The sequence below is a fragment of the Phyllostomus discolor genome, chromosome 8, assembly GCF_004126475.2.
Source record: "Phyllostomus discolor isolate MPI-MPIP mPhyDis1 chromosome 8, mPhyDis1.pri.v3, whole genome shotgun sequence".
In the NCBI taxonomy this organism is placed as follows: domain Eukaryota; kingdom Metazoa; phylum Chordata; class Mammalia; order Chiroptera; family Phyllostomidae; genus Phyllostomus; species Phyllostomus discolor.
Genome location: NC_040910.2, coordinates 55,120,244 through 55,146,774, shown reverse-complemented (window position 1 = coordinate 55,146,774; position 26,531 = coordinate 55,120,244). Strand labels below are relative to the sequence as shown.

At 38.5% G+C, this 26,531-nt stretch overlaps 1 protein-coding gene and 1 long non-coding RNA gene across 3 annotated transcripts in view; both read right to left on the bottom strand.

Moving 5' to 3' along the window:
* The window catches only part of PPP2R2A (protein phosphatase 2 regulatory subunit Balpha), an 88,601-nt gene extending 63,296 nt beyond the window's left edge, over positions 1–25,305 (bottom strand). The window contains exons 1-2 of one of the 2 annotated variants that reach the window (XM_028519039.2): positions 24,983–25,305; positions 23,091–23,165 (exon numbers count right to left, since the gene is read on the bottom strand). In XM_028519039.2, coding sequence (XP_028374840.1) covers positions 23,091–23,165; positions 24,983–24,989 — 82 coding nt within the window. In that variant the 5' untranslated portion in view covers positions 24,990–25,305. Of the gene's footprint in view, positions 1–23,090; positions 23,166–24,982 lie in introns of those variants that run through there. The other variant, XM_036032704.1, reaches the window with a different exon arrangement.
* Positions 12,869–19,941, bottom strand: LOC118502038. Its single transcript, XR_004904715.1, has 2 exons — positions 14,424–19,941; positions 12,869–14,178 (listed from the first exon to the last, which is right to left on the bottom strand). It is a non-coding gene; the product is annotated as an uncharacterized LOC118502038 (long non-coding RNA).
* Positions 25,306–26,531: the final 1,226 nt, after the last annotated feature.

The following is a 26,531-nucleotide window of genomic DNA, read 5'->3' as shown; positions in this document are numbered from 1 at the left end:
TTTTTTATATCTTGAAGGAAATTCCTAGTGCTAGGTGTAGATGAGGTAAGAAGGAAGTCAACAATCCTGAGTAAAAGTTCTAAAAATGGCTAGCTATAGCAGGGACTAATTGTCCCTGCAAAGTGGCCATTTCTCCCTTTTTCTTTTTACTATTAAGAACCCCTTGGTACCGACTTTCCCCCAGCAAAACGTCTCATAGAGCTTTAATAGGAAATAAGAGGCTACATTTCTTGGGCTCCCCCAAGGCCATGTGACCAAGTTCTGAACAGGGGGATCTGAGTGTAAAATTTCCATGTCACATTCTTAAAAAGAAGCGACTTGCCCTCCTTTTTTGTCTCCCCCACCCCCCCAGGCTGAACACAGGTATGAGCGAGATCTGACCATGCAGACCAACAGCAACACACTACAGAAAGGTGAACAGCAAGACAGAAGAAAGCTGGGATGCTGGACAATCTTCTCCAGAAGCAGTTGATCCACTTCAGACTCTCTACCACTGGCAGGCTACATGAAAGAGAAATAAACTTTTAATTTTGGGAACCACTGTACATTAGGGTCTTTTACAGCAGCTTGGCCTGTATTAATAGCTTGTGTGACTCTGGGTACTTTTCTGGGCCTCATTTTATTGATTCACAAAACTGGAAAGGTTGATGAGTCTTTTTTTTTTTTAAATATATTTTATTGATTATGCTATTACAGTTGTCCCATTTCTCCCCTTCTCTCCCCTCCCCCCTGTGCCCCCCTCCCACCCACATTTCCCCCTTTAGTTCATGTCCATGTGTCATACTTATGAGTTCTTTAGTGTCTACATTTCCCGTACTATTCTTGCCCTCCCCCTATCTATTTTCAACCTACATTCTATGCTACTTATTCTCTATACCTTTTCCCCCTCTCTCCTCCTCCCACCCCCCTGCTGCTAACCCTCCATGTGCCCTCCATTTCTGTGGTTCTGTTCCTGTTCTAATTGTTTACTTAGTTTCTTTTGGTTTTGCTTTAGGTGTGGTTGTTGGTATTTGTGAGTTTGCTGTCCTTTTACTATACATGTTTTTCTGTATCTTCTTTTCTTAGATAAGTCCCTTTAGCATTTCATAAAATAAGGGCTTGGTGATGATGAACTCCTTTAACTTGACCTTATCTGAGAAGCACTTTATCTGCCCTTCCATTCTAAATGAGAGCTTTGCTGGATAGAGCAATCTGGGATGTAGGTCCTTGTCTTTCATGACTTGGAATATTTCTTTCCAGCCCCTTCTTGCCTGTAAGGTCCCTTTTGAGAAATCAGCTGACAGTCTGATGGGAACTCCTTTGTAGGTGACTGTCCCCTTACCTCTTGCTGCTTCTAGGATTCTCTCCTTCGTTTTTACCTTGGCTAATGTAATGATGATGTGCCTTGGTGTGTTTCTTCTTGGGTCCAACTTCTTTGGGGCTCTCTGAGCTTCTTGGATTTCTTGGAAGACTGTTCCCTTTGCCAGATTGGGGAAGTTCTCCTTTATTATTTGTTCAAATACGTGCTCAATCTGTTGCTTTTCCCCTTCTGATTCTGGTACCCCTATAATTCGGATATTGGAACGTTTAAAGGTGTCTTGGATGCTCTTAATCTTTTCCTCAATTTTTTGAATTCTTATTTCATCCTGCTTTCCTGCTTGGTTGATTCTATCTTCCTTCTGGTCCACTGTATTGTTTTGAGATTCATATTCCTTACTTTCACTATTGGCTCTCCTCCGCGTGTCTTCCTGCATCTGTTTTATGGTAATCTGCATTCTTTCATCTAGATTTCGTCCAAAATCCACCAGTTCCATGAGCTTTCTGATCACCAGTGTTTTGAATTGCGCATCTGATAGATTGGCTAATTCTTGGTCGCTCAAAAGGATGAGTCCTGGGGGACTGATCTGCTCTGTTGAAAACATGGTTGTTTTTTTTTTTCCCCTGTCTCTCCTTTTTTTTTTTTTTTTTTTTCCGGTCTGGTTGCTCTTGTTACGGTGGGGGGGCGGAGCCTTAGGTGCTCACCGGGGCTGGGCACCCCGGTCGCTAGATTGTGACGTTATATGTGGGGGTGGGGCGGGGCGGGAGAAAACAATGGCGGTAGTTCCGTTCCCCTGGTCCACAATCGCTGCCCCTCTGGGTCTGCCAGCCGCAGCTTGCGTACTCAGGGATCATCGCTGCCTTCTTACACGCCCGATGGCTTTTGCGCCAATTTCGCGCCAAACCTTCCCCCGATCTCCGCGCGCCGCCGACCCGAGCCAGCCCCGCGCCCACCGGCTCGTCTCCTCCTACCAGTCTGGATGAACGCGTCTACTTCAACTTCTTGGCTGCCCGACTTCCATTCAGATAAATCTTCTGCCGGATCTGGGTGTTATTCTGATAGTAAATTATTGTTGTAAATTATTGGTTTTCTAATCTTGGTTGTACGAGGAGGTACGGTGCGTCCACCTATTCCTCCATCTTGCCGGAAGTCCAGGTTGATGAGTCTTATTAAACTTCTTTAGCTTACTGCATTTCCTTTTTTTTAAAGTATTATATTTAGTAAAGTAAAAAAATTAAGTTTCAAGTATTTAAAAATGGGATGACATGTGGAAGCACCTTGTGCAATTTATCGATTCAACAAATAATTACAAAAAGCCAAATAAGTGCCAAATACTATTATGTGCCTAAAACTATTAAAGACACTAAGAACAAAGTGGTAGAAGAAATAGTCTGTTCCCTCATGCATGAAACTTAAAATCTGAGAGGGAGCCTAAAAGAAACAAGCAAGCAACAAGCAAGATTTCAGGTAATAATAAGGGTACTGAAAAGGGGAAAAGAAAAGCAGATAGAGTATACCTCGGGTTTGGAAGGGGAATCAGTTAATTTACACAGGGTGGTGAAGACGACGTAAAACCCTGGGTAAAGTATATTCCAGGTTCAGAAGGGAAAGTTCAAAGCCTTCAGCAAGAACAAGACAGTGTATGTTCCTAGACCACCAAGAAAGCCCCTGTGGCTTAGGTTATTAGTGAGCAAGGGAGAGAAGGAATGTAATGATTTGGGAGGGAGAAGAGGCAGCCTGGTGTTAAGCATACAAATGCTATGTTATTAACTTAACGTCAGGGGATGAGTGCTCCTGAGAAAAACTATTACTCCCTTAATTCTGTATCTTGGTTTCAGAAACAAATGATATTCCTAGTAGAAAATTATGATTTCAGATGCCCTGCAATCAGTAAATGACTATAATCTTACATTTTATTTTAAAATGTCTTTACTCTGGAACAAGCATTTTAATTAATTGATTTAACAAAGAGTCATTCATTTTTAATAAAGTTAAAGCTTTCTCTGACATTTTAAATGTGAAAAAATTTCGTATATGATTTTAGCCAACAAGCACTTCGTAAGTACCTATGTATATCAGACACTACTGCAGGTGCTAACAATGGAGAAGGGAATAAAGACCCAGTTCTCTCAGACTTTAATAAATCAGAATAAATTTCAAAGTGCAAGAATGGTAATAATACAGTTTTAAAAACCTCAATGCTTTTGACTGACTCCTTAATACCTAAAATTTAGGTTTAAAAATACAAGTTGCTGCCTTTATTTTAATTTTTCTCATTTTTTTTTTTTGCTGTAATTGTGGAAAGAATCCAACAGTTTAACAAGATTTAGTGTATTAGAAACAACAGCACACATAATTTAGATCTAAAAAACAATTACCATATTTTGCCACATATAATGTGTTTCCATACATAATGTACACCCATGTTTTTGGTCCAAACTTTCAGAGCAAAAAAAAAAAAAATCATTTGTTTTAATTTTTAAATTCAATGATTTGTTTATATTTGAAACAAAATCAATTATCATATTCCAGGGTATTATATTGCACACAGATATCACTATTGCTCTCTAGAGTTATAATCTTAAAGCATAAGCATAAATGAAAGAATTACAAACATTTATATAGACACAGAAGTAGTACTACTCATGTTTAATGCACACCCTTATTTTTCCCTCAAAAATTTGGGCAAAAAGGTGCGCATTACACACAGCAAAATACAGTAAATCTACTTTCACATAAAAATTATGAATGTTTTCTGTGAATTCTCCCTTTCTATGGTAGAGAAACTGATTACCAATTGTGCTGACACATAATGGAAACGGAACTCATTACAATCATTTTATTGAGAATACACTTGTTAAACATGGAGATTTAAAACACTTCCATTTATCTCTCCCTGCAAGACCCCACTAGAAGGACAATAACTGAATAAAAAAGTTTAAAACACTAAGAACAAAGGTAACATGCAGGACAGCAGAAGGAACCTAAGGGCAAATGTGCTGGGAAATGGAAAGCAAATAACTTAGCAGGGTAAAGGAAATTTTGACCTAAAAAGCATGTGGAAGAAGCTGCTAGGGAGAGGCAGGCAGATTCACTCTGCAGACTCCACAAATGGTCAGGGAAAGGCCCACCATGAGACAGGGGGCTCCAAACAGGGATACTGTTGAAACATCTATATGATGCAAAGAAGCCTCACTCTGAGGAAGAGAACTATTTTATTTTCTGAAGAAACTGAACCACAGTAGAAGTCAGTGAAATAGCAAACTGAAAGCAGTATTAAGAGAAAAGATTCATGCTGAACAGTGAGTTGTTCAGCTGTCTCCCAGGCCCCCAGAATGTCATCATGCAGGCATGAGTAGGACATCTCCCACACACACTTCCTTCTGAAACAGGACACAGCAAGTTCCTTCTCACACTGAGACAATGAGAGTCCACGACTCACAACCCTACATCGAAGTCCACCACGTAATTAGCTCTTCCAGTGAACACAACATTTCCAATCTACCTTTTAGCACCTCATTCTGAAATGCAAACAGACAACCAGGGATCACCAGACATTGCAGTCTACCAACACAAGAAAAAAATAATTCAAAGGAAATGGGCTGCCACAATTTAAAAATTTAAAATAAAATTAAGCTTCTCAAAGATACACCATTTACAAAACAGAGGTTCCCGAAAAGGGAACACTGGGGATTAGGGGGTAGCAGGGGGAGGCTTTTAAATGTAACTGTAACAGTTAGTGACAGAGCTGGAAACACAAGAGAAACTCCACCAGAAAGGACAAAATGTGAAGATGATGGAAAACAGAAGGAACAAAAACACTAGAGCAAGGTCCCCAACCCCTGGGCGATGGACAGCACTGGTCTCGGCCTCTTAGGAACAGAGATGCACAGCAGATGTCCTTAAATGTAATGCACTTGAATCATCCTGAAACCATCCCCCACCCCGTCCCTGGAAAAACTGTTTCCCACAAAACCAGTCCCTGGTGCCAAAAACGATTGGGGACTGCTGCCCTAAGGATCAGTGCAGAAAGTCCAAGATCGTTATATAATAGGAGTTCCAGGAAGAACAAATAAGGAAGAAAAGAAAAAAATTGAAGGAAATAAACTCACAATTGAAAGAGGTCCCAATGAGTACTACTGGTCCAATGAATGAAAACGACCCACACCAAGGCACAGCATTCAGAGAGGAAAAAAAAGAAGAGTGAATAGAATGGCATCAGGCTTCTCATATCCAACAGAGGATACCAGCAGACAAAAAGAAATGCCTTCTGAATTCTGAGAAAAATTATGCAAACCTGGAAGTGTGACAATAGAATAGAGTCATCTTTTCCAGACAGGCAAGGTCTCAAAAACTGTGCCACCACGCACTCTTCACGAAAAGCTGGATGTTGGGCACCAGTAAATGAGGGAGTAAACCAACAAAGACAGACATGGGTTCCTAGAACAAGGAGATCCAACAAAGCGGCAAAAGGATTCCCATAACGGTGATGTAAAAATGCTAAGAAAAAAAAAATCCAAGGATAACAGCTATGCAATAAAAGTAGCAAACCTACAGGCCAGACTGAAGGAGCATGGGAGGCACAGAGCTCAGGGCAAAAATAAGACTGACAGAACATCTGCAGTGCTTTAAGATACTGACAGGAGATGTGAGGGTGATTTAGTGACAGAGTCACAGAAAATGAAGGAAGTCACTCCGGACTGAAACAACAGGATGGAGAACTTGGGTGGGGGTAGAAGGGGTTGATAAACTGATGGATTATCTGATTCTTTTATCATGTAGATAACTACATTGAAACATACAGAAAGAAAACAGCAATCGTAGAGCAAACAAACCAAAAAATGGAAAAACAAGGTAATTATTACTCTAGAGAAAACTATATTGTGACAGCGAACAGAATTTATACAAACATAATAGTAGCTATTCTTGTATTAGTTTACTATGGCTTGTTGCAAGAATTTACCACAAATTAGGTGGTTTAACACAAGTTTATTCTCTCACAGTTCTGGAAACCAGAAGTCCAAAATCAGTGTTACTAGATTAAAGGTGTCAACTAAACTCTCTTTCTAGAAGCTCTAGGGGAGAAACTGTTTCCTTGCCTTTTTCAGCTCCTGGAGGCCACCAGGCACTCCTTGGCTTGTGGGACCCTTTCCTGGCACCATTCCAACCTCTTGCTTCCGGTATCACATCTACAGCTTCCCACTTAGATCTTATCTCTCCCTCTTTTCCTTTACAAGGATCCTTGTGATTACATTTAGAACCTAACAGGATAACCCCCCCCCCCCAAAAAAAAACCCAATTAAAAATCCTTAATTTTACCACACATCAAGTCCCTTGGCCATACTAGGTAATATTCACTAGTTCTCAGGATTGGATGTGATTATCTTTTCAGGGAGGAGGGCATTATTCAGCCTGTTAACAACTCTGAACATTGGTTTAAATAATATTAATCGTATAAAAAGACTGAGAAAACGGGAGGAGCAGTACAGGGGGCAGAATGGAGCTGAATTTTGTTACTATTACATCTGAGGATGTGAACTGATTTAAAAAAAAAAGCTGTCAGAGCATGTTTGGAACTAGGAAAATAAATACAAGGAGGAGCTATAAAGAGTTCAGGGAAGGGGACTCAAGTTCACAGTAGGTAAGAGGGATAGAAAACATAATTTTCCTCACAAGCATTTTAAAACTACTGACTGGTTAAACTACATGCATGAGCTATACAGATAAAATCGAAATCAACCTAAAACAAAACAAAGATTAGTAGTTGGGGAGGGAGAGAAATCCTGATTGGAGACTGAACAGGTACTTTTCAAGACTAATAAAGCAAACAAAATCACAAACATAAAAATTAAAAGGTTACTCATTTATACTAATTTAAAACCTGTCTTTGAGGTTATGAAACAACCAATTCAGGATTTCCTAAATTCATCCTTTTTACAGCTCTGGGGGACAATCTATTTAAAAAAGCAAATTCCTAGCAAAAGAAAACATTACAGTAGGACCTGAACTAAACTTGAAATGCAAACACAGACTTAACCTAACAATTAGGAATGGCTAACAAGTAGTACTATGATGCAAGTTATTCTTTTAGCTAGTTCAACACTCCCCAGGAGGTGTTTATTCCTGTATTGAACAAATGTTAACTGATGTGAGAAGAGCACAATGGATCTATCCAGTCTGCCAGAAATGCTGAGTAAAAGAATTAAGACACTAACCTGCCTGTTCCCGCCTCTCCTAAAAAAACCCATGAGCTGCCCTGCTGCTCCAAGTGCAGACCAAAGACCATCAGAGCAGCAGCAGCAACAAAGACCTCACTGGAGGTGGTTAGAAATGCAGAACCACAAGCACCACCAGAGACCTGCATGCAGAATCATCATCTGCATTCTAACAAGATTCCCAGAAAGTTCATAAGCTCAAGAAGTATTGGTTTTGAGCTAATACACCTTCCTTGACAAAATGAAACACTGTACACTTCTGACTAAAGAATGAAAGGGATGAAAAAGGGTCCACATTAGTAGAGTAAAATTTGCTTTCTCTTAAAGGACTCCTGTAGAATTTTTTAAAAGACTGTATTTATTTTTAGAGAGGGGATGGGAGGGAGAAAGAGATGGAGAGAAATATCAACATGTGGTTGCCTCTCGAGTGCCCCCAACGGACATGTGCCCTGACTGGGAATCGAACTGGCAACTCTTAGTTCACAGACCAGCATTCAATCCACTGAGCCACACCAGCCAGGACTTCCTGTAGAATTTTTTACGGGCTCTACAATATATTCCTTAGCATACTCAAAGTCTGGTAAAGAATTCAGATAATCACAGAAACAGGTGAGTGGTGGAGGTAAGAGTAATAAGAAAGTATTTATCATGTGAAATAGTATTGCACTTACAATGTTGTCTTAGGCAACAAAAGGTGGAGCAGGGCTTTTGAAAACCTCAGCAGTTCCAGGTCAGTACTTCTACTGGGATTTTCTTGAGATCGCACCTTCAGATGCTCCCAAACTCCTACCTTCTAAGGGAAAATGAAAACTAACAGCAAAGGATGCTTTGAGCACCATTGCATGTTTAAAGTCCCCCCTCGGTCCCCATTTATATTATTCTTGAGAGCAGATGTAGAGTATAAAATCACAGGAAAGAACAAAACACTGGAGGAAGCCAAAAAAAAAAAAAAAAAGGCAAAAGGAACAAGCTGAAACTTTTGTTGCCACACATTAATTTTAAGTTAGTCAAATTTGGTAGTCAAAATGTGAGACCCCAGGGCACCTAATCTGATGAAACTAATCTTCCTACTTCTCTCCTTGGGTTTCCCAAACTCCTAACCCAACCAAGCTAAGCTGTTTTCACTAATGCAACATATACTTATTGTAAGTGCCTATAACCTTCTCCAAATCTCAACAAATAGTTGATCTTGATTTGTGGACTGCAGAGGGCTTTTATTTAGTCTTCTGTTAATTGTTAATCTGTTATTTCTGTTAATCATAAATTAAATAACTAAATAACTGCATCGACAAAATTTTCTGAGTGATTAATATGTGCTTAAACTAAGTGTTCATCTACATTTAATCCTCTGAATAAGACAAGACTATTAGTTATCCCCATTTACATATAAGAAAGCACACAGTAGTTCTCTGTTTTCTTACCCTCTGCCTTCCTTAGCCTGTCAAGAACAAAAACAAACAAACAAAAAATCACTCTATCTAGAAAACTTTTGCCCTCTACTTTAGCCTCCAAATTATTTCTTCTTTGAGCATTCATATAACTTTCCTCTGCTATAAATGGGGTGGGGGAGGAGGAGGAGGGCTCTAGTACTACAAATGACTAAAACAGACAAGCTTCCCCCAAGAACGAAGGATATGCACAGAATCTTCACCTGCAAAGACACTCAAATAAAGAGGTGGGAAAGATTTTTCTGAATGGCAACGCTGTGCCCAATATATCAACAGGTCAGGAAATGGGTGTTCCCACTCACTGCTGGGGGAAGTGAAAACCAACACCAACTTTAAGGCAATTTGTTAATACATACAATAAGCCATTAAAAAAAAATCACACTTTTTGACCAGCAATCCCACTTCTAGAAATATAGCCTGAAGTAGTAAGTCTCACAAGGATGTTCATCAGATTTATAACAGCAAAACTCGAACCTAAATGTCCAAATTAAACTCACTAGATATCCAATTAAATATCATACAACCATTATCTTAGATGTTACTGGGGATAAAAGCATAATACAAAACATATGTACTGCCAGTTGTGAAAATATATATATTCACCCAAGAAAAAGGACTATAAACTGTAAAGATCTATGCCAAAATTTTAACAGATGTCACCTGAAAATGGTAAGATTATATGTGATTTATTTTTTCCATTTACTTATAGTGGTTTTTAAGTCAGAAGAACCAAGGTTCAACCCCCTGGTTCTCCCACTTACTGTATGACCTTGGTCAAGTTACTTTAATGCTTGATTTCCTTGTCTATAAAATGAATATAGCAATAATACCTATCCTCGGAAGCTGGTTGAGAAGATTCAGTGAGATAATGCAAGTAAAGCACTTTCTTGAGCACTTATTTTTAAAAGTATATCATACTTCTTTATGTTATTTTCCTTAAAGAATTAAAATTCTTCATATTAATAAATGCCTGCATGGCAAGAATTTAATGAAGCTGCCATTTCATCAATCTGAGTATACATATCATGACATTTTGGCACTTGAAACAATGTTAACAAAATGCCCAAGAAATTTGGTTGAGAGTTAGATAGCGTGGATGTGTGAAGAAAAGGACCTACCTATGTTTAATGAGCAGTCAAAAATATACATTAGGGGAAAAAAGATACGTTAGGTCTTCAGTATCTAGCCTACTCTATAATGTCTAGGATAGCCCTAATTAAATAATGACCAAAAAGACCTGGTCATTTCAGACACCATCAGGAACACTATGATTCAACTGGAGAAAGTTCAAGGTCTAATTTAATAAGGGATAAGACACAAAGTCCAGGCATTAATGAACCAAATTGTTATTTTTAAAGACAACTATGTATATTTCAGATATTAGTTATTACAATTTTACTTAGCTTTTATTTAGAATCCACTAATTGCATACATAGATACACACCCCAAACATGTACCACCTCCTCAGCAATTATTCAGATTGAAGTCAGAAAACCACAGGCCAGTTAAAAGACAATGATAGCCACTTAAGTCAATTCCTCAGACTCTCTCTATGGCAGAGCTTACAGATGATTTCTGGAATATATTTTCCATCTTTCAAATATGAAATGATGAAAATGCTCTGGTTAAGTGAAAACATGCAAGTATGAAATACTTCTGGAACAAGAAGTTTGTGACAGTACCTCTGGGAATACAAACCTGGGAGAATGGGTAAGAGGGTAACATACTTTCACTGCATCCCTCTTGTGTTGTTTCAATTTGTGTGTGTGTGTGTGTGTGTGTGTGTGTTTAATCCTGGTAGTAAAGTATATAAATAACTGCTTTATATTTGGTTTGTAAGAAGCATACACAAACTAAATTTGGTTAATCCAGTGGAGAAAGTCAGAGATGTGGTCTATGTATGAGATGGAAGTACTGAAAAATAAAAGCTTTTTTTTTTTTGTAAATGCCAACGTTTTTATTGGAGCTAGAAGCTCTAAGAAAGGGAACCCTACCTTGTCTCTCCTGGTTGTTTTTTTTTTAATCTCACCTGAGGACATTTTTTTTTTTTATTGCTTTCAGAGAGACAGGAAGTGTGGGAAGAGAGAGACACTGACTTGGTTGCCTTCTCTTACGCACCCTGACCATGGATGGAACCTGCAACCTGGGTGTATGTGCCTGGGTTACGTGCCCTAACTAGGAATTCAACCTGTGATCTTTCAGTCCACAGAACAAAGCTCCAACCAGCTAAGCCACACCAGCCAGGGCTCGCCTGTTTATTTTTTAGTTTACTATTATTTTTTTTTCAAATTCAGTTACTATTTCACAGCACTGAACAGAACCATCATCACAACCTAATTCTAGAACATTTTTACCACTCCCTAAAGAAATGCTACCTGCTGACAGTTACTCCCCTTATTTCTGGCCTCGTACCAGCCCTAGCAAATCTACTTCCTTTTTTTCAAGATTTTATTTATCTTCAGAGAGAGGAGAAGAAAGGGACAGAAACATTGATGTGTGAGAGAAACACTGATTGCTTCTTTTGTTCACTTCCAACTGGGAACCTGGCCCACAACCCAGGTATGTACCCTGACAGAGAATCGAACTAGCAACCTTTTGTTTTGCAGGCCATTGCTCAATCCACTGAGCCACACCATCCAGGACTACTTTTTATCTCAATATTTTGCCTATTCTGGACATTTCATATACATGGAATCAAAACTATGTATATGGTCTTTTGTAACTGGCTTGTTCATTTTGCAGTGGTATTCAAAGTTTATGTTGCAGCATTTATCAGCACTTCATACATTTCTATGACTGCATAATATTCCATTATATGGATATACTCTCTCTTTTTAATACATCGTCAATTGACGAACATTTGGTTTGTTTCCACTTTTTGGCTATTACAATACTGTTGCTATACACTAAAGTTTTGCAAACAGCCTGGGCTGGTGTAGCTCAGTGGATTGAATGCAGGCCTGTGAACCAAAGGGTCGACATATATCGTAATTACACTTTATTCAGAAAGACCTGAGGTATATGGGATTCTTTCATTTAACCCCCTACATCTTCAAGATCAACTTGGAAAAAAGAAAATAATTTACTACTCACATTTTGGCATTATCTGTGAAATTTCTGCAGATTAATCAAGGATCTCCCAGTGAAATGAACAGAATATACCAAAAGCCACAAAGTACTAAGGAAAATGTTTATTTTAATAAAACTGACCTTCTTAATATACCTAAAGTGAAGGAAACGTATTTTCTATTTCCTTCACACTCTCCATAGTGCTAGGCATTCAACACACATGTGTTGACTTGTGGATGAATAACTACGGGCTCGCCTTAATCGACCCCCTCCCTATAAAAACCAGAGATTTAGAAATAGTATTTTCAAAAATTGAACCATACAGAAGCAACATAGGAACATACATAGTTTTACTAACTTATAACCATAGGTCAACTTCACTCCACTTCTTTGAGCTTCAGTGTGCTCAGTTACAAAATGACAATAATGTCTACCTCAAAAGCTACTGTAAGAAATGCAACCCGGATCATTCCTTATCGTGACAATTTCATTACAAAGAAATGCAAGGCAGTTATCAATTTTCCTATAATGCTGAAGACTTTACTTAATTAAAACACACATGAACATACTGGCTGTCTTTATTTGTTAATATAAAGAGATATACAGTAAGGAAAAGTGATTTATAAAATCTATGGGATTTTCTATTTTTTAAACCAGAAACAGTACAAGTGAAACTTTTGTCAAAATTTGGGATTTTGCCTATTTTATCCTAAAAGAGCCTGTCAAATAAGGTAATCCAGTTCTAATGGTCAAACTGTTAATCTAGGATAATACATTTATTTGTCTTACATCAGTACCAGTCTATGTTCTTTAATATCCTCTGACATGTTACTTTCATGTTCTGCCTAGGGCTCTTCCTGCCCATCTCTAATCAATTACAGGAAGTACAATGCTTGAGCTGCTCCTTCTCACAGAACCCCAGCTATACATAAAAATACAAGGAGTACACAATAGCTAAGAGGTGGAAGCAACCTAAATTAAATGTCCATCAACAGGTGAACAAAATATGGTATACACATACAATCTTCTAAAGTAAGTCTTGTCACATGCTACAACATGGATGATCCTTGAGGACAAAAAATCCAATCACAAAAAGACAAATGCTCTAAGATTCCACTTGCATGAAGTATCTAAATTAGTCAAATTCACAGAAACAGAAAGCAGAAAGCTGGATATCAAGGGCTTGGGGAGGGCAGAATGGAGAGGCGTTTAATGGGTCCAGTTTCAGTTTTACAAGATGAGAGTGTTCTAAAGATCTGTTTTACAACAGTGTGAATATAGTTAATGCCACTGAACTATAACTTAAAATAGTTAAGATAGTAAACTTTATGCCAAGTATTTTTTATGATAAAAATGCATTAAAATATTAGGGAGTTAAAAAATATTTGACCTGAGGAATTAGTTCTGCTGCTAGAAAAATATAAGTAATTCTCTCTTTATGTGAAGGGGAAAAAACCTAGGCACAATCCTATCTATCTCTACTACCAATTTCTGTAATAACCGTTTTTGCGTGTTGCATCTCTAAATAAGGACTATTCATTGCCTACAACAGCCTGTGTGTCTTGAAATAGAGCTTTCCCAATCTCTTCTATTAGCCACAAGAAAATATTTAAAATTCGTCTTGTGCTATCTTAGAAACATATCCATTCCAGGCCCATAAAACTGTTACCTATGAGAAACTGACAAAAAATAGAGACACAGGATAACACTAAAAGGTTCTATTCCTGCCCTGGCTGGAAAGCTCAATTTGTTAGAGCATTATTCGGATACATCAACGTTACAGATTCCATCCCTGGCCAGGGCACACAACAAGAATGAACCAATGAATGCATAAATTAAGAGGAACAACAAATCAATGGTTCACTCTCTCTCTGTCTCTCCCCACCCCTTCCCCCTTCTCTCTAAAATCAATTTCTTAAAAAAGTTCTACTTTTACACAGAGCAGACCTGAAACTCTAAAATGGCAAGTTCCAGATCTTTCGAACATTTTTTAAAATTTCCCACTGATCCCTGTTACCTACTTTGGTTTCTCTCAATTTAGATTCCTTCTAAATGAAACAGAACACAAGCAACTGGTTAAATATCCAATATATTCCTCTAATGTTTTTACCTATGGTTGAAGTGACAATAGTTTTTCATTTTAAAAAAACTATGAAGGGAGCCCTGGCTGGCGTAGCTCAGTGGATTGAGCGTGGGCTGGGAACTAAAGTGTCCCAGGTTCGATTCCCAGCCAGGGTACATTCCTGGGTTGCAGGCCATAACTCCCAGCAACTGCACATTGATGTTTCTCTCTTTCTCTCTCTCTCTCTCTCTCTCTCTCTCTCTCTCTCTTTCCCTCTCTCTCCCCCCTTCCCTCCCTAAAAATGAATAAAATCTTAAAAAAAAAAAAAAAACTATGAAGGGGATACATTAAAGCTGTCAAGTCCAATACCTTAGAGAAGATTCATCTCTTTAACGTTACATCAGGAAAAAGAAGTATTAAGAGAAGTCCTAAGAAACAATACCTTTTAGTAGGCTAAAAATTATCATTAACATGTAAAAAATACCCTCGACTCCTCCAAATTTCAGTAGGTGTATAACACAGGCAAAATTTTAGATTAAAGCAGAGGTTCTTAAACAGGGTACACTGGTTAGTCCACCCATGAACTGGATAAAGGAGATCATTCATAGACTCCAGAAGAGAAAAATCCCAGTTGACACCTGAACATTCAAGGAAGTCAACCAATAGAACACACAATTACAAGAGAATATAACCCCTGGTATAGTGACATGTGGAAGCATTCAATAATGACTTGCCAAGCACTCCACATACACCATGGGCAAAGATCTAAATGGCATTTTAATCAACTACTGCTAATATTAACTAAAAATAACTCATATGAATAAAAAGAAATAGCTTTCTTTTTAAATAAACCCAATGTTTGAATATGGAAAAAATTGGTACAGCAAGCTTTAAAAGTCCTACATACTTTGACAAAATTTTTTTAAGGACAGAAAATATCCACAAAATTACTGAAAATACTAAGCAATAAATAATTGATGCTGCATTCTTAGAATGGGAAATTCAGTGATTTTAAAATAGAATTATATTGTACTTTAAAGTAGAATTTAAAGAAAAATACTATTCCTTCTCCTTCCCCTCCCTTTAGTAGTTACAAGAGTTGGGAAATAGAAAATACTATGCCAATTTTATGCCTTTCTTTCAGGGAAAACAACAATAACAACAAACTGCAACCTGCTGGGCTCAAAACACAGTGTCAAGGGCATCAACTCTTTTCTAATGACAAAGCAGCCAACCCAGAAATGGCACTAGACTAGGCTCTGAGGAGTTCAGTAATCTTACATTAACTATTAATGACAATTGTACATAAGCAGAGAATGGAAAATGCCCCAAAAACCTTTTAGAGCTCAAGTATTTTGGCAAAATATATACTGGTATTTAATCTAAGGGACAGTTAAATTTAAAAAGACACATTTTAGTCCTAAAGGTATCCTTTGGATCACCAGATGAAAGAGTTTAAGGTAGATCTAATTTGGTATCTAATGAACAGAAAGGGGGTAGGCTGAATCAGTCTCAAGTCATAGGAAAGCTTTAAGACATTCACCCACAAAAGCAGCACACTATTCTATTCTGATCACTTGTCTTGTGTTTTATGTGTCTTTCCATGCATTTGTACAATGAAATCTATTAACAGACTAAACCAACAGTTGTCAGGTATTTCTACATAGCAGGATTTCCATTGCATTTATTGAAATCGGAAGATCCCCGAAACCTTTACATTTTAAAATACATATTCATTTAAAATAGTAATAATTAGCCTTAAACATTAACAAAGTTATAAAAAATAACTATGAAAAGCATGACACTGTTTTATATTGCCGCAAATCTCCCCCATGTCTGATTTCACAGAAGATGCCTTGTTTCTCTTAATTGCTTCTGCATTCAATATACTACCCTTGTTGTGCCGGTTAAATGTATGAAGAAAATCTAGCCTCATTCAGGTATATAGTTGGAAAGGGAGGAGTACTTTAATAGGCCTTGCAGGTAGTTATGGATATCTCTTTGATACTACACCAAAACTACACATGTAGTAGTTTCTTAAAGGTTTTGGAACCTAAAAACCCATTAGTTGTCTGTTACATTCAAATCCAATGTTCTATCTTGCACTTCTACTTATGCATGATTTTTAACATCACAGGCATTGGTCATTTGTAAAATATTGATTCAGTTATACAGATCTTCGAAATGCTGTCATTATCAAAAATTATAGCCATTAATATTACTACTGATCTCATCTGAAAAATCTTTAGGTACTGGGAAATTATCAAGCTCAGGATGGCAGAAACCAATTTCTAAAATTCTTATTTCTCACTGGAAAGCTCAAATGTATCATGGGCAATAAATACTGTCCACTGAAGCAACAGATTCACTGTTCATTTGAAAAAACGCCTGCCAAACATCCAAATCTGAATTACCAGTTTGACAGTAATTCCTACTAGTAAAAATCATGTTCAATGAAAAGAGCAGTTACTTCAATCTGAAACTCAAACAATGATTTATGCTAATGCTCGTCCTCCAGACAGCCACTGTGTTTCTGGTCTGTAGCAGAAGTGTTTTAGGTGTACTTCCCATTTTGTCACACAGAAACAGACACATGCACTCTGCAGTCAAGGTTTAATGAAACTAACAGTTTTTACTGTTTCACTAAGGGCATTCTTAAATAAAATTAGCATCTTATTTAATAGTAACTGCTAGTACATAGTGATGAAAGATGACCACAACTAGTTGCTGGTATTATTTGGTGCCAAGGCTTTGATTCATATTAAGATACCAACAGATTCACCGAGGTTGCTTTTGTACCACTGGTGCAAGTTCATCTTTGTGTTATTACAAAATTAGTTTCAGCTCCATAAACGTTTTAGAAGAACTGAAGGGTCACTCAGACCACACTTTGAAATGCAGTAAATGATAGCTGTTTTGTCCATGGTTATGGATCCTCTCTGACCAGAAAAATGCACATAAGTACAAACGCACAATACAATTTTACCTACAACTTCAGAAGGTTCACAAAGCCCATCTATAGCATGTTCTAGCTTCAGAATTCCACTAGTAGAAAATTCAGGAGGTCTCCAAATTGGATTCAATTACTTCGACACAACAATAATCTACTAGGCACTATAAATTGTTATAACCAACTCAAATTGAAACAACTTCAAACACCTTCATGTGAACTAAAAGAAATAGCTCAAGTTCTGAAATAAATAAAATTACATGAGGAAGTAAAAGGTTTGAGTAAGAACCCCAACTCCACCACCTGCTCAAGGATACAGTTAGTAATAGCCTACTTTCTCATCTGTAATATGAAAAATCAACAGTGTCTACTTATTTCATGGAGTTTTTGTGAAGATTAAAAAGATATATGTAAGACTCCTGCCCTGGCTGATGTAGCTCAGTGGGTTGAGGCACATGCCTGGTTTGCGGGCCAAGTTCCCTGGTGTGGGGTATGCGGTATGCAAGAGTCAACCAAACAGTGATGTTTCTCTCCCTTTCTCCCTCCCTTCCCCTCTGTCTAAAAATAAATAAATAAAATTAAAAAATATATATATACACACACACACACGTAAGACTCCTAAAACAATACCTGGCACATTGTTAAGCACTCAATAAATGCTGGCTGCTGTAATGACTTGGGATGGCCATGCCATCTCCTCCAGATACAGACTCCTAAAGTGGTAAAAATTAAATTCAATTACCTACAAACAATATAATTTATATATTACCCGGCATTTATTTTTCTTTCCTTCTACTAAAAAAGCAGCTTGCAGACCCTTGATTACTTAATTATAATTTCCATTACCACCTAAGAGAAGGAGAAGAGATTGCTGTTGAGGATGTCAGCTGAAATATCTATCTCTAACCCTTCACTTTTCCTATTTAATAGCATAAGAAACTGAAAATATGGTTTACCTTTCTTCCCACAACTCAACTAAACTAGGCAATGTATGTAAACAAATACATAATATATGGGAATCTTTTTACTAATAAAATAAATTATTTGCTGCAAACCTTTCATCGTTCTGCTTATTTCACAATTTTTAAGAATTTTAAAACTTAGTTCACCAGAAGAGAGTATAAAGAAATAACAAAGTTTAATTTCCATTTTTTGTTTATTTTAATAATCTGAGACAAAATGTCAGCTAATACTCTTTCAAAGCCATTACCTCATCATTTTTATCAATAAAGAAATAAAAAAATTTAGTATCTTAAAAAAAAGAATAAGGATAGTGCCTAATACTAGATAAATATGGTCATCAATGTTATTTTATGGGCAAACTTACACTATCGTAAGTAATTGTACTGCGTAAAGTACTAGACTTCTATCAGTAGTAATGCTAGTGTTAAAAGAAAAGAATAACACATGGGACACAAAGTAAAAATGTTAAATAAAACCAATGCTTTGGGTCATTAGGTTTTGGAATATAGCTAATGTGCCAATATTTGAAATCTACAAATAGGAGTCCACCATTTTTTCTGCTAACTGAGCCTAGTGCCTAAATCTAACATGCGTACTACTCTAAGAAACATGTAGCATTACATACAGAATGGATTTAAAACCATTAAATATTATGTGAAACCCCTAAGATTATTTGTTTCACAAAATTTTATATATGTCCTTATTTGGGGAATACGTCCACTCTAGCACTGAATTTTTTTTTCTGAAAACCATCCATAAATGTCTAAATCCTACCAAAAATAAACAGGAAACTGTTGAAAAGATGCAATGTATCTGGATCCAAGGTTCACAAAAACAGGCTTGATATAATAAAATCATATTCTAAAATAATTTCCTATGAAAATTTAAGACCATCAAATATGAAAATGAGAAAAAATATATTTACATTAAAATAAAAATTACTTAATACTTAATAATGTTACTATTAAATTTATGAGAATTCTAAGCCTTGAGTATCTAAGTCCAGTAAAGACCTATTTTTAAATTAAGGCTCCCAGAGAGTCCAACATCTCAAACAATTTAACTTACCAATAGTAATGTTAGGCTGTTTCTTTCTAAAACATCTTTGAGAATTAACAAGATTAGAGTAGAAGGAACAATAGAAATTACTTATTCCAGTCTTGTCATCTTAAGGTTAAACATGCTGGAACCCAGAGGAGTGCTTATTTAAAGTGATATATACTAGTCTTTTACTAGGATAAAAACCTAACTCTTGACTTCCTTTTATTACTCAGCTGTATCTCATCAATCCAATTATAAAGCCTACCAAGTAAATATACGGATGGTGGCCAGAAGGATCACATCAGCTTACCTTTCTCCTGTTCTTTCATGACCTCATAATAATAGTAACTTTTATATTCTTTTATTCAACAAATACTGAGCACCTACTATGTGTCAGGCATTGTTCTAAGCACAGCAGTTTTTATATAGGATGTCCAGTATAGCACAAAAAGATACATTAGTTCTGACTAAGCTTACAGTATCACAGTAGAAGTTTGAGGTACTAAATATAGGTACAAAATGTTATGATGGAAGATTTTTAAAATATTTCCAAAAAAAGGGAGACAAGGGATCCTAGATGTGACTTGAAAGACAGATAGGCTTAAGAGAAGAGAAAACCTGTGGGAAGAGTGTCAGGCATTCCAAGGAGGAGACAGCAAAATACACAAAGACCCAAAAGTAAATGTACAGGACTTGTTTGAAGAACAATATCCACTTTGCTGGACTGAAACCATACTACCAAATAAACTTAAGAGATGCAGAGGCCACCCTGACCGGTGTGACTTCAGTGGGTTAGGCAACATCCAGCAAAGAGAAAGACTGCTGGTTCAGTTCCCAGTCAGGGCACATGGGTTGCGGGTTAGGTACCCAGATGAGGCTCATACAAGGAGCAACCAATCAATGTTTCTCTCCCTCTCTTCCCCTCTCTCTAAAAATAAATAAATAAAGTTAAAAAAAAAAAGTAGAGGCCCCAGTGGTTAAGGGTCTGAAATATCTGAAAGTAATTCATAATCCTGTAGATGCAGTGACAACTTAAGATTTCTAAGGAAACTGCACTTAAGGTTAACTTAAAAGAAAACATAGCACAAAAAGCAGGTAATCATTTGGAAGTTGGTGCAATCCTGTGGAGACATATTGAGAGCTTGAATTAGGGTGAAAGTAGGTATATGGAAAGATTAAAATATTACAGAAGTAAAAATGGTATGCCATGACAGCAACCGCAAGCAGGAAGGGAAAGACAGACAATTTGGAGCTTTGATGGGAAGAGAACTTGGGATATATCATTAACAGCAAATAGGCAAACTAAACTAAAGGCTGAGCTAGATGCAAACCGGTTAGAGATTGGTATAATAAACCAAGGGTTGGGGCGGTGGGGGGACATGGGACAATGTACTAATCTTATTTCAGAAAAGCAAATCCTCCCTCAGTAAAATAAACAGAATAGACTATGATATGTAAAGTACAGCATGCAAAAATACTCAAATTCAATCAGTGTAATTTAAAAATTGGATGCTTTTCATACTTAATACATTTGTATAAACACGGGTACTAGAACAGGTCATATTTTTATTAAAATATACATACTAAGACTCAGCATGTTAAGACGCTAGAAATGCACTGTATGTTGAAGTAATATTTAACAACCACAGAAGAAAATCAGTTAATGAATCAGTAGCAAAATGAAGCTAAGTTGTAGAAGAGAACAACTGACCCATTATACGTACCTCAGTCATTTGGTCCAGTAAGGTGAGTCTGTAATAATCAATTTCTTCTGATTAAATAAAACCCATGTGTCTAATTTGAGAACCCATCTGTACCACTGCCTTCTAAAATGAGCCACAAGGGTTTAACTGAACTGACATTGTCAGGAATGAATGGTTGGTTCAATGAAAAAATGAGGAACTTACCAACATAGCTTCTGGAATGTAAAGCTTTTTATTCATAGTTTCAAAGGCAGGGCTGAAGAGGACCAAAGTTTTGTCACCCCAAAATATTCCTTTTGGGATATTGACTTTGAGCTGGTAAGTTAGGAAATAAAAGATTCAGAAAGAACCTTTGACCCTTCCTTTACCTGCCTAGAGGAATTCAGATAGAAAACTGGGCTTAAAGGAAGGGAGCAGCACCCTAGCATTACCACAGAGACCAACTGTGGCAGACAGACAAATCTAGCAAAGCCTGTCAGCAGAACTTCCCTCTGGGTACCACGGCTTGTGAGTGGCCCAGCAAGAATCTATTTCCATGTCCACTCTCTCATCAGCCTGTATGTAAACTGCCTGTTTTCTGTTTTCCCTTTGGAATCCCAGACCCCTGACCACCATTTTCCTTTGTCCAGAATGGCACATAAACCTCAACTGCCCAATGCGTTTTGATCTCATTTTCTTATGACACCTCCTTATGTACTTCTGCTATAAATTTTGGACATTTTCTCCTATTTTAAAAGACAGATGAACAGACTTTAAAAAACATCCATCCATGTAGTCATTCTGCCTACCATTTAACAAGAAAACTAGGAGCTCCTTCAGGGCAGGATTTATGTTCTAAGACACCTCATAGCTCCAGTGCTCACTCAGGTTTCAGGCAGCCCCCAAAGGATCACTGATAAAAGGAATAAATGAAAATCAACCAAGGAATGTTTTTCAAGTATACACACTTTCAAAACTTGGTATTACATAAGAGCACAGAGCTAATGATCCAACATTGGAGTGCCTACCATTCAACAGGTACTGGAGTTACAAAACGAGTAACACAAGACTCCTCCCTTGAATTCAGAATTCATTTCTCCAAAGTCCAACACCAAAGGTCTCACCAGAAAACCTTGATTTGCCCTATTTGTGTGACCATCAGTGAGTCTCTTAACTTCCTCAAGGTTGTTTCTCATTTGAAAAACAGACGAGGACGATTCATATGAGAAGACGTGACAGTGCCCTATGCAGTATCACAAGCACCATGATGTAGGCCCGCTGGCCTGCCACAGGGCTCACCAGACTCGGATCCAACACATCATTAGAAGTGACACTATGCATATCCAACCATTCTAGTGGCTCAACACAAAGCATCATCTTATCATCACGTGGAAAGATCCTCAAAACAACAGTACTGAATCAGAAATAGGGTGTTAATATGTGGACAATATAATCTTGATAAAAATTATTTATAAACTTTCTCTAGACAATTTTTAAATATTAGAAGTACATTTTAATTCTCCTGAGTTTTGCTGGAAAATTCCTACTGTAATTTAAGACACAGAATATGATTAAAATTCAAACTTTATATAATATTGCTGAATGATGAAATAATGCCTCCTCCACCTAAGACCATCTCAAATGAGTGCAAAATCCTAATGTTTCAAAACTTTAAACTTTTGAAATATACTAATAAACAAATTTGGAGGAAAAATTAACACTTAAAGCACTTCAACTGACCAAATCCAGCTTCCACCTTCACAAGAATAAGCTTCCCAGAAGGCATGTGACATATCCACAGCCCTGTTATTTTCTTACCCACCTAAATTAATCCTTACAAGAAATAAATGCATCACCGAGCCAGAATTTCTTAAAAAAATATGCCAATCAACACCACTCTCAAAGATAACAAGTTAAAAAAAAAAACAAACACTAAAAGGCTTCCCTCAAAAATAAAAGATGCTGTCAACATGCTTCCGAGCTAAATGTCGACGGCACCCATTTCAACTTAATTGTCTAAAAATGATGTACAAACATGAAAGTGCATCACCATTTACTTGTGCATGGAATTTACACATCAAGGAAAGCTTTATCACATGAACCTTGGATTCTTTTGATGGTTTTATATATATATCATCTACTGCTCCTTTCACTTAATTCAGAGAAAATTAAGAATGAGACATCAAGAATATGAGATTTAAGACTATTTTCCAGACAGATGACTTTTAAAACTGTTCTTCTATTGCTTAGACGATACAAAATGTTCTTAAATTATAACAAGACGCATCTGCAAAGAGGTGCTTCAGTATTCAAGCTTTTGAAGATTCTATATTCAAAATTTGCATTAGTAAATGTTCTCTTACCTTCTGCTACATCATCGTCTACTGCTCCTTTCACCTGAGAAAAACACCACTGAATATCGTTCCCTCCTCCAGCTCCTGGAAAAGAACACATACCAATTAAAACTGCGTTCTGTTCATGTTTACTCTCGTAAACACTGAGACGGTATCCATGGTTGGCATACTAATAGCCTAGTACTGCCCACATATACAACCAGTACCCCAGCACACTAACTTGAACAAAAATTCAACAACCCAATAGTTGGTACTGCTTTAGGGGGAAAAAGAGATTACAGGAATGAAATATTAAAAGGCCATGTACTGTCATGAACATTGTACATGTGCTCAAAACTTCCCTTCCATTTTCCCTTCCCCTCAGATACAGTAAAAGCCTTACATATAAGCAAAACCTACCAGAAAAAGGAAAACTCTGACTTTTGATATTTGTTTTTAAGTGTACAAAGAGCCTGCAGAAGATTCAGTAAGACTGAAGTACCACTGAAACGTGGAAGGAGGAGAAAGCTTCAGGAACATTACTGCCTGGGTAAGGAATGTAATGATTCCTAGGCAGCCTGTCACCAAAGCACACAGACAGCAAATACAACATGCAACACCCATCTCTTGTATTTCGTTCCCAGCAAATCAGTGACTCCACAGAGGAAAAGCCACAATGAAGGCTGGTGAAGAGATCGTCAGGGGAAGCTTGTTTTGCCTCCCTTCACCTTATCCCTCAGATTTCAAAGGACCTTGCAGAGAACTAATTTTGCTTATTTGTCATCATCTAGTGCAAAACAATTTTAAGTTTACTTAACTATTCAACAAGACCAAAGAGCAACTTGTGTATAGCAAACTGTAAGTCAATCCAACTTGTTAACTTTGTCAAAGGCTTTATCCATCCAAATATTGAAAAAGCCAAAATTGTTTTGGTCCCTGAATGTTTCTATTTCACTTCTAAGTACTGAAGAGGAAATATCCTGGATCTATGGAGAAACTGAACCTAGTTGTAGCACTGATTCAACCAGCTATTTAGCCACATCAAAATGTACAAAACTAATCCTCAAAGAAATTACCTTTCTCTTCCTTCACTTAACATTCCTTGCTTAATATTCTAACCTGTTTTTCTCTATGCATCCTGCCCCCCTCGCAAGCTTTTACCTACATCTTTCTCCTCTTGGCTATTTATATCACTTAACTCCACAACTATTTTAACTAACTCAATTGAAACCCTTTCGGGAGAACGACATCTGCACAAGGCTAACATGCAAAACGGAAAGTTGAAATCACATTTTTCATGCAACTTGCTGTATCAAAGGCCTTGCACTCTTTGGACATAAAGGGTATCAAACGAAAAAGAGATGGTTCGAGACAAAAAAAAAAAAACAACCCCCCAGGTTTACAGTCTCAAAAACATACGTGCACACAGTGGGGGGGGGGGGGGGAACATTATATTTTAACTTGTAACGCACTCTTCCTTCTCAGTGCAAAATATATTTGTATAAACACCCAAGAAGGCTTGCAGCAGGGAAAAACAGTAATTAAATGAAGAAAGATCTGCCAAAGAGCCGGAGGGTGGGGGGCGGCTGGAGGTTACACCAGGCTCCAAAGCAGTAGGGACAAATCTGCACTCGCCCCCACCCCGCCCCACCCACGCCTTACCCCACAGCTCGCCGGCACACACCCCACCCCCACCCGTGCCAAGGTTCCAGCCCTCATTTTAAAAGCCATTTCGATATCACAGCGACCGCTCGCCGCACCAGAACCCTCCCCACTTCCACCCCACCCCACTTGATCAATTCCCCGAAATCCAAGGGGCGCCCCGTGGCTCCACGACAGGCACTGACGGTCGCTAGGGGGTGATGGAGGGAGGAGGAAGGAAGCGGTGCCTTGTCAGTGGCCGAGGGTGATTTCTCCTTTACCTGCCATGTTGCGCTGCAAATGGTGACCCTGCTGGGTTCCTCGGGGTCTCTGCTTCCTGAACTCACCCCCCTCACCTGGGGATGGGGGGGTAGAGAGGGCGGATGGCGGCGGATGGCACCTGTGGGGGTTAGGGGCGGGGGTCCGGGGAGAAGGAAGGAGGGGCGGTCAGACGAGCCAGCAGGATGGTGGATTTCACTCTGGGGCTTCCCCGCTCTTGCTTTTTTTCCAGCAGCGGCGGCGGCAGCTACAACAGCGACGGCAGCGGGAGCAGCAGGGGCAGGCGACTCCACTTTCAAAATGGCGCCGGCTGGCCTGGCCAGTGACGTCACCCGGGGCGGAGCCGCCGGGCTGGGCCGGAGGGGCGGGGCGGGGCGAGGGCTGGGGCGGAGAGGAGGAGGAGAGACAGGGGAGCTTCTGGGCGAGCTCTTGGCCCCGCCTCTCCCTGCCTCCCCAGCTCCCTAACCCCGGCCAAGCTGCGATGTCCTGGTTGGAGTGGCTTCGTGCACCCTGACCCCGCGCGCTAGTGATCTGGCCTCTCGCAGTGCCGGGGTGCCTGCTTTCCTGTTCTTGCTGCACATCGGTGTCCCAAGCCCTCGCTCCAGTGTCCGTACTCTGGGGTGGGTTCAGCTGTCCAGCTATAGTGCTCGCTCGCGGAGAGTCTTTCGAGCCTGTGTCTTTTTAGCGCATACCCGTATTGCTCCTTCAGATAGTGACTCTGTGCGTTAGCCCTGAGGCCAGTGAAAAAAAAGGGACTGTGGTGCAAACTCCTTGGCCAAGGTGAAAGTTCGCGGAGCCAAGAAGGACGTAGCTGGGCTGGTTCCATCTGGGTGACCCAGGAACTGAGGCGAGAGTCCTTGGGGACTGAAAGCGGTTAAGAATGTTTCTAAACAGAAAAATGCGTTTGCTAATAGCAGAATATGGCTGAAAAAGTGGCCCAGCTTTGTCCAGCTAAAAGTGTAGAAACAGTAGGTAAGATCTGGGCTCTGAAGCAGGCTACCAAATGCCGATTCCACACAGGAGGTGATGGTAACAATCCGTCCTACCTTGTAGGATTGTTTCAAAGACTAAATGACTTAATTCAAGTGCATGATAAATGTTAACTGCGGTTATGATTAGATTTGTATTGAAAGCATCTTCAACAGAGTTAAGAGGTGTAAGGAAAAAAATACACAGGAAAGCAGTCATCAGCCAAGATGGGACGTGTAGTACTTCATTGAAAAATGCATTCATGATGCAGTCCCAATGTACGTCTTGCTGAATCTCCACAATAACTCCCAGAAGAGAGACATCCACATTTTCCACACGAAAAATAAAAATAGCCAGAATTTGACCTTAAGGTCAAAATGAGTGATAAGGCATTTGGAGACCAAGGGGAAGTTTACAATATTTGCATCTCCTATTTATTATATCCATTTTCTACCTTATTCTGGATCTCCAGAGAGTTTCATTGTAAAATTTCCAAATTTCTCCACAAATGAAAACCTGCACTGTTGTCTTACTATTCCTCCATTTCTACATTAATTCTTTTTCTTTACTAATGGGTAAACC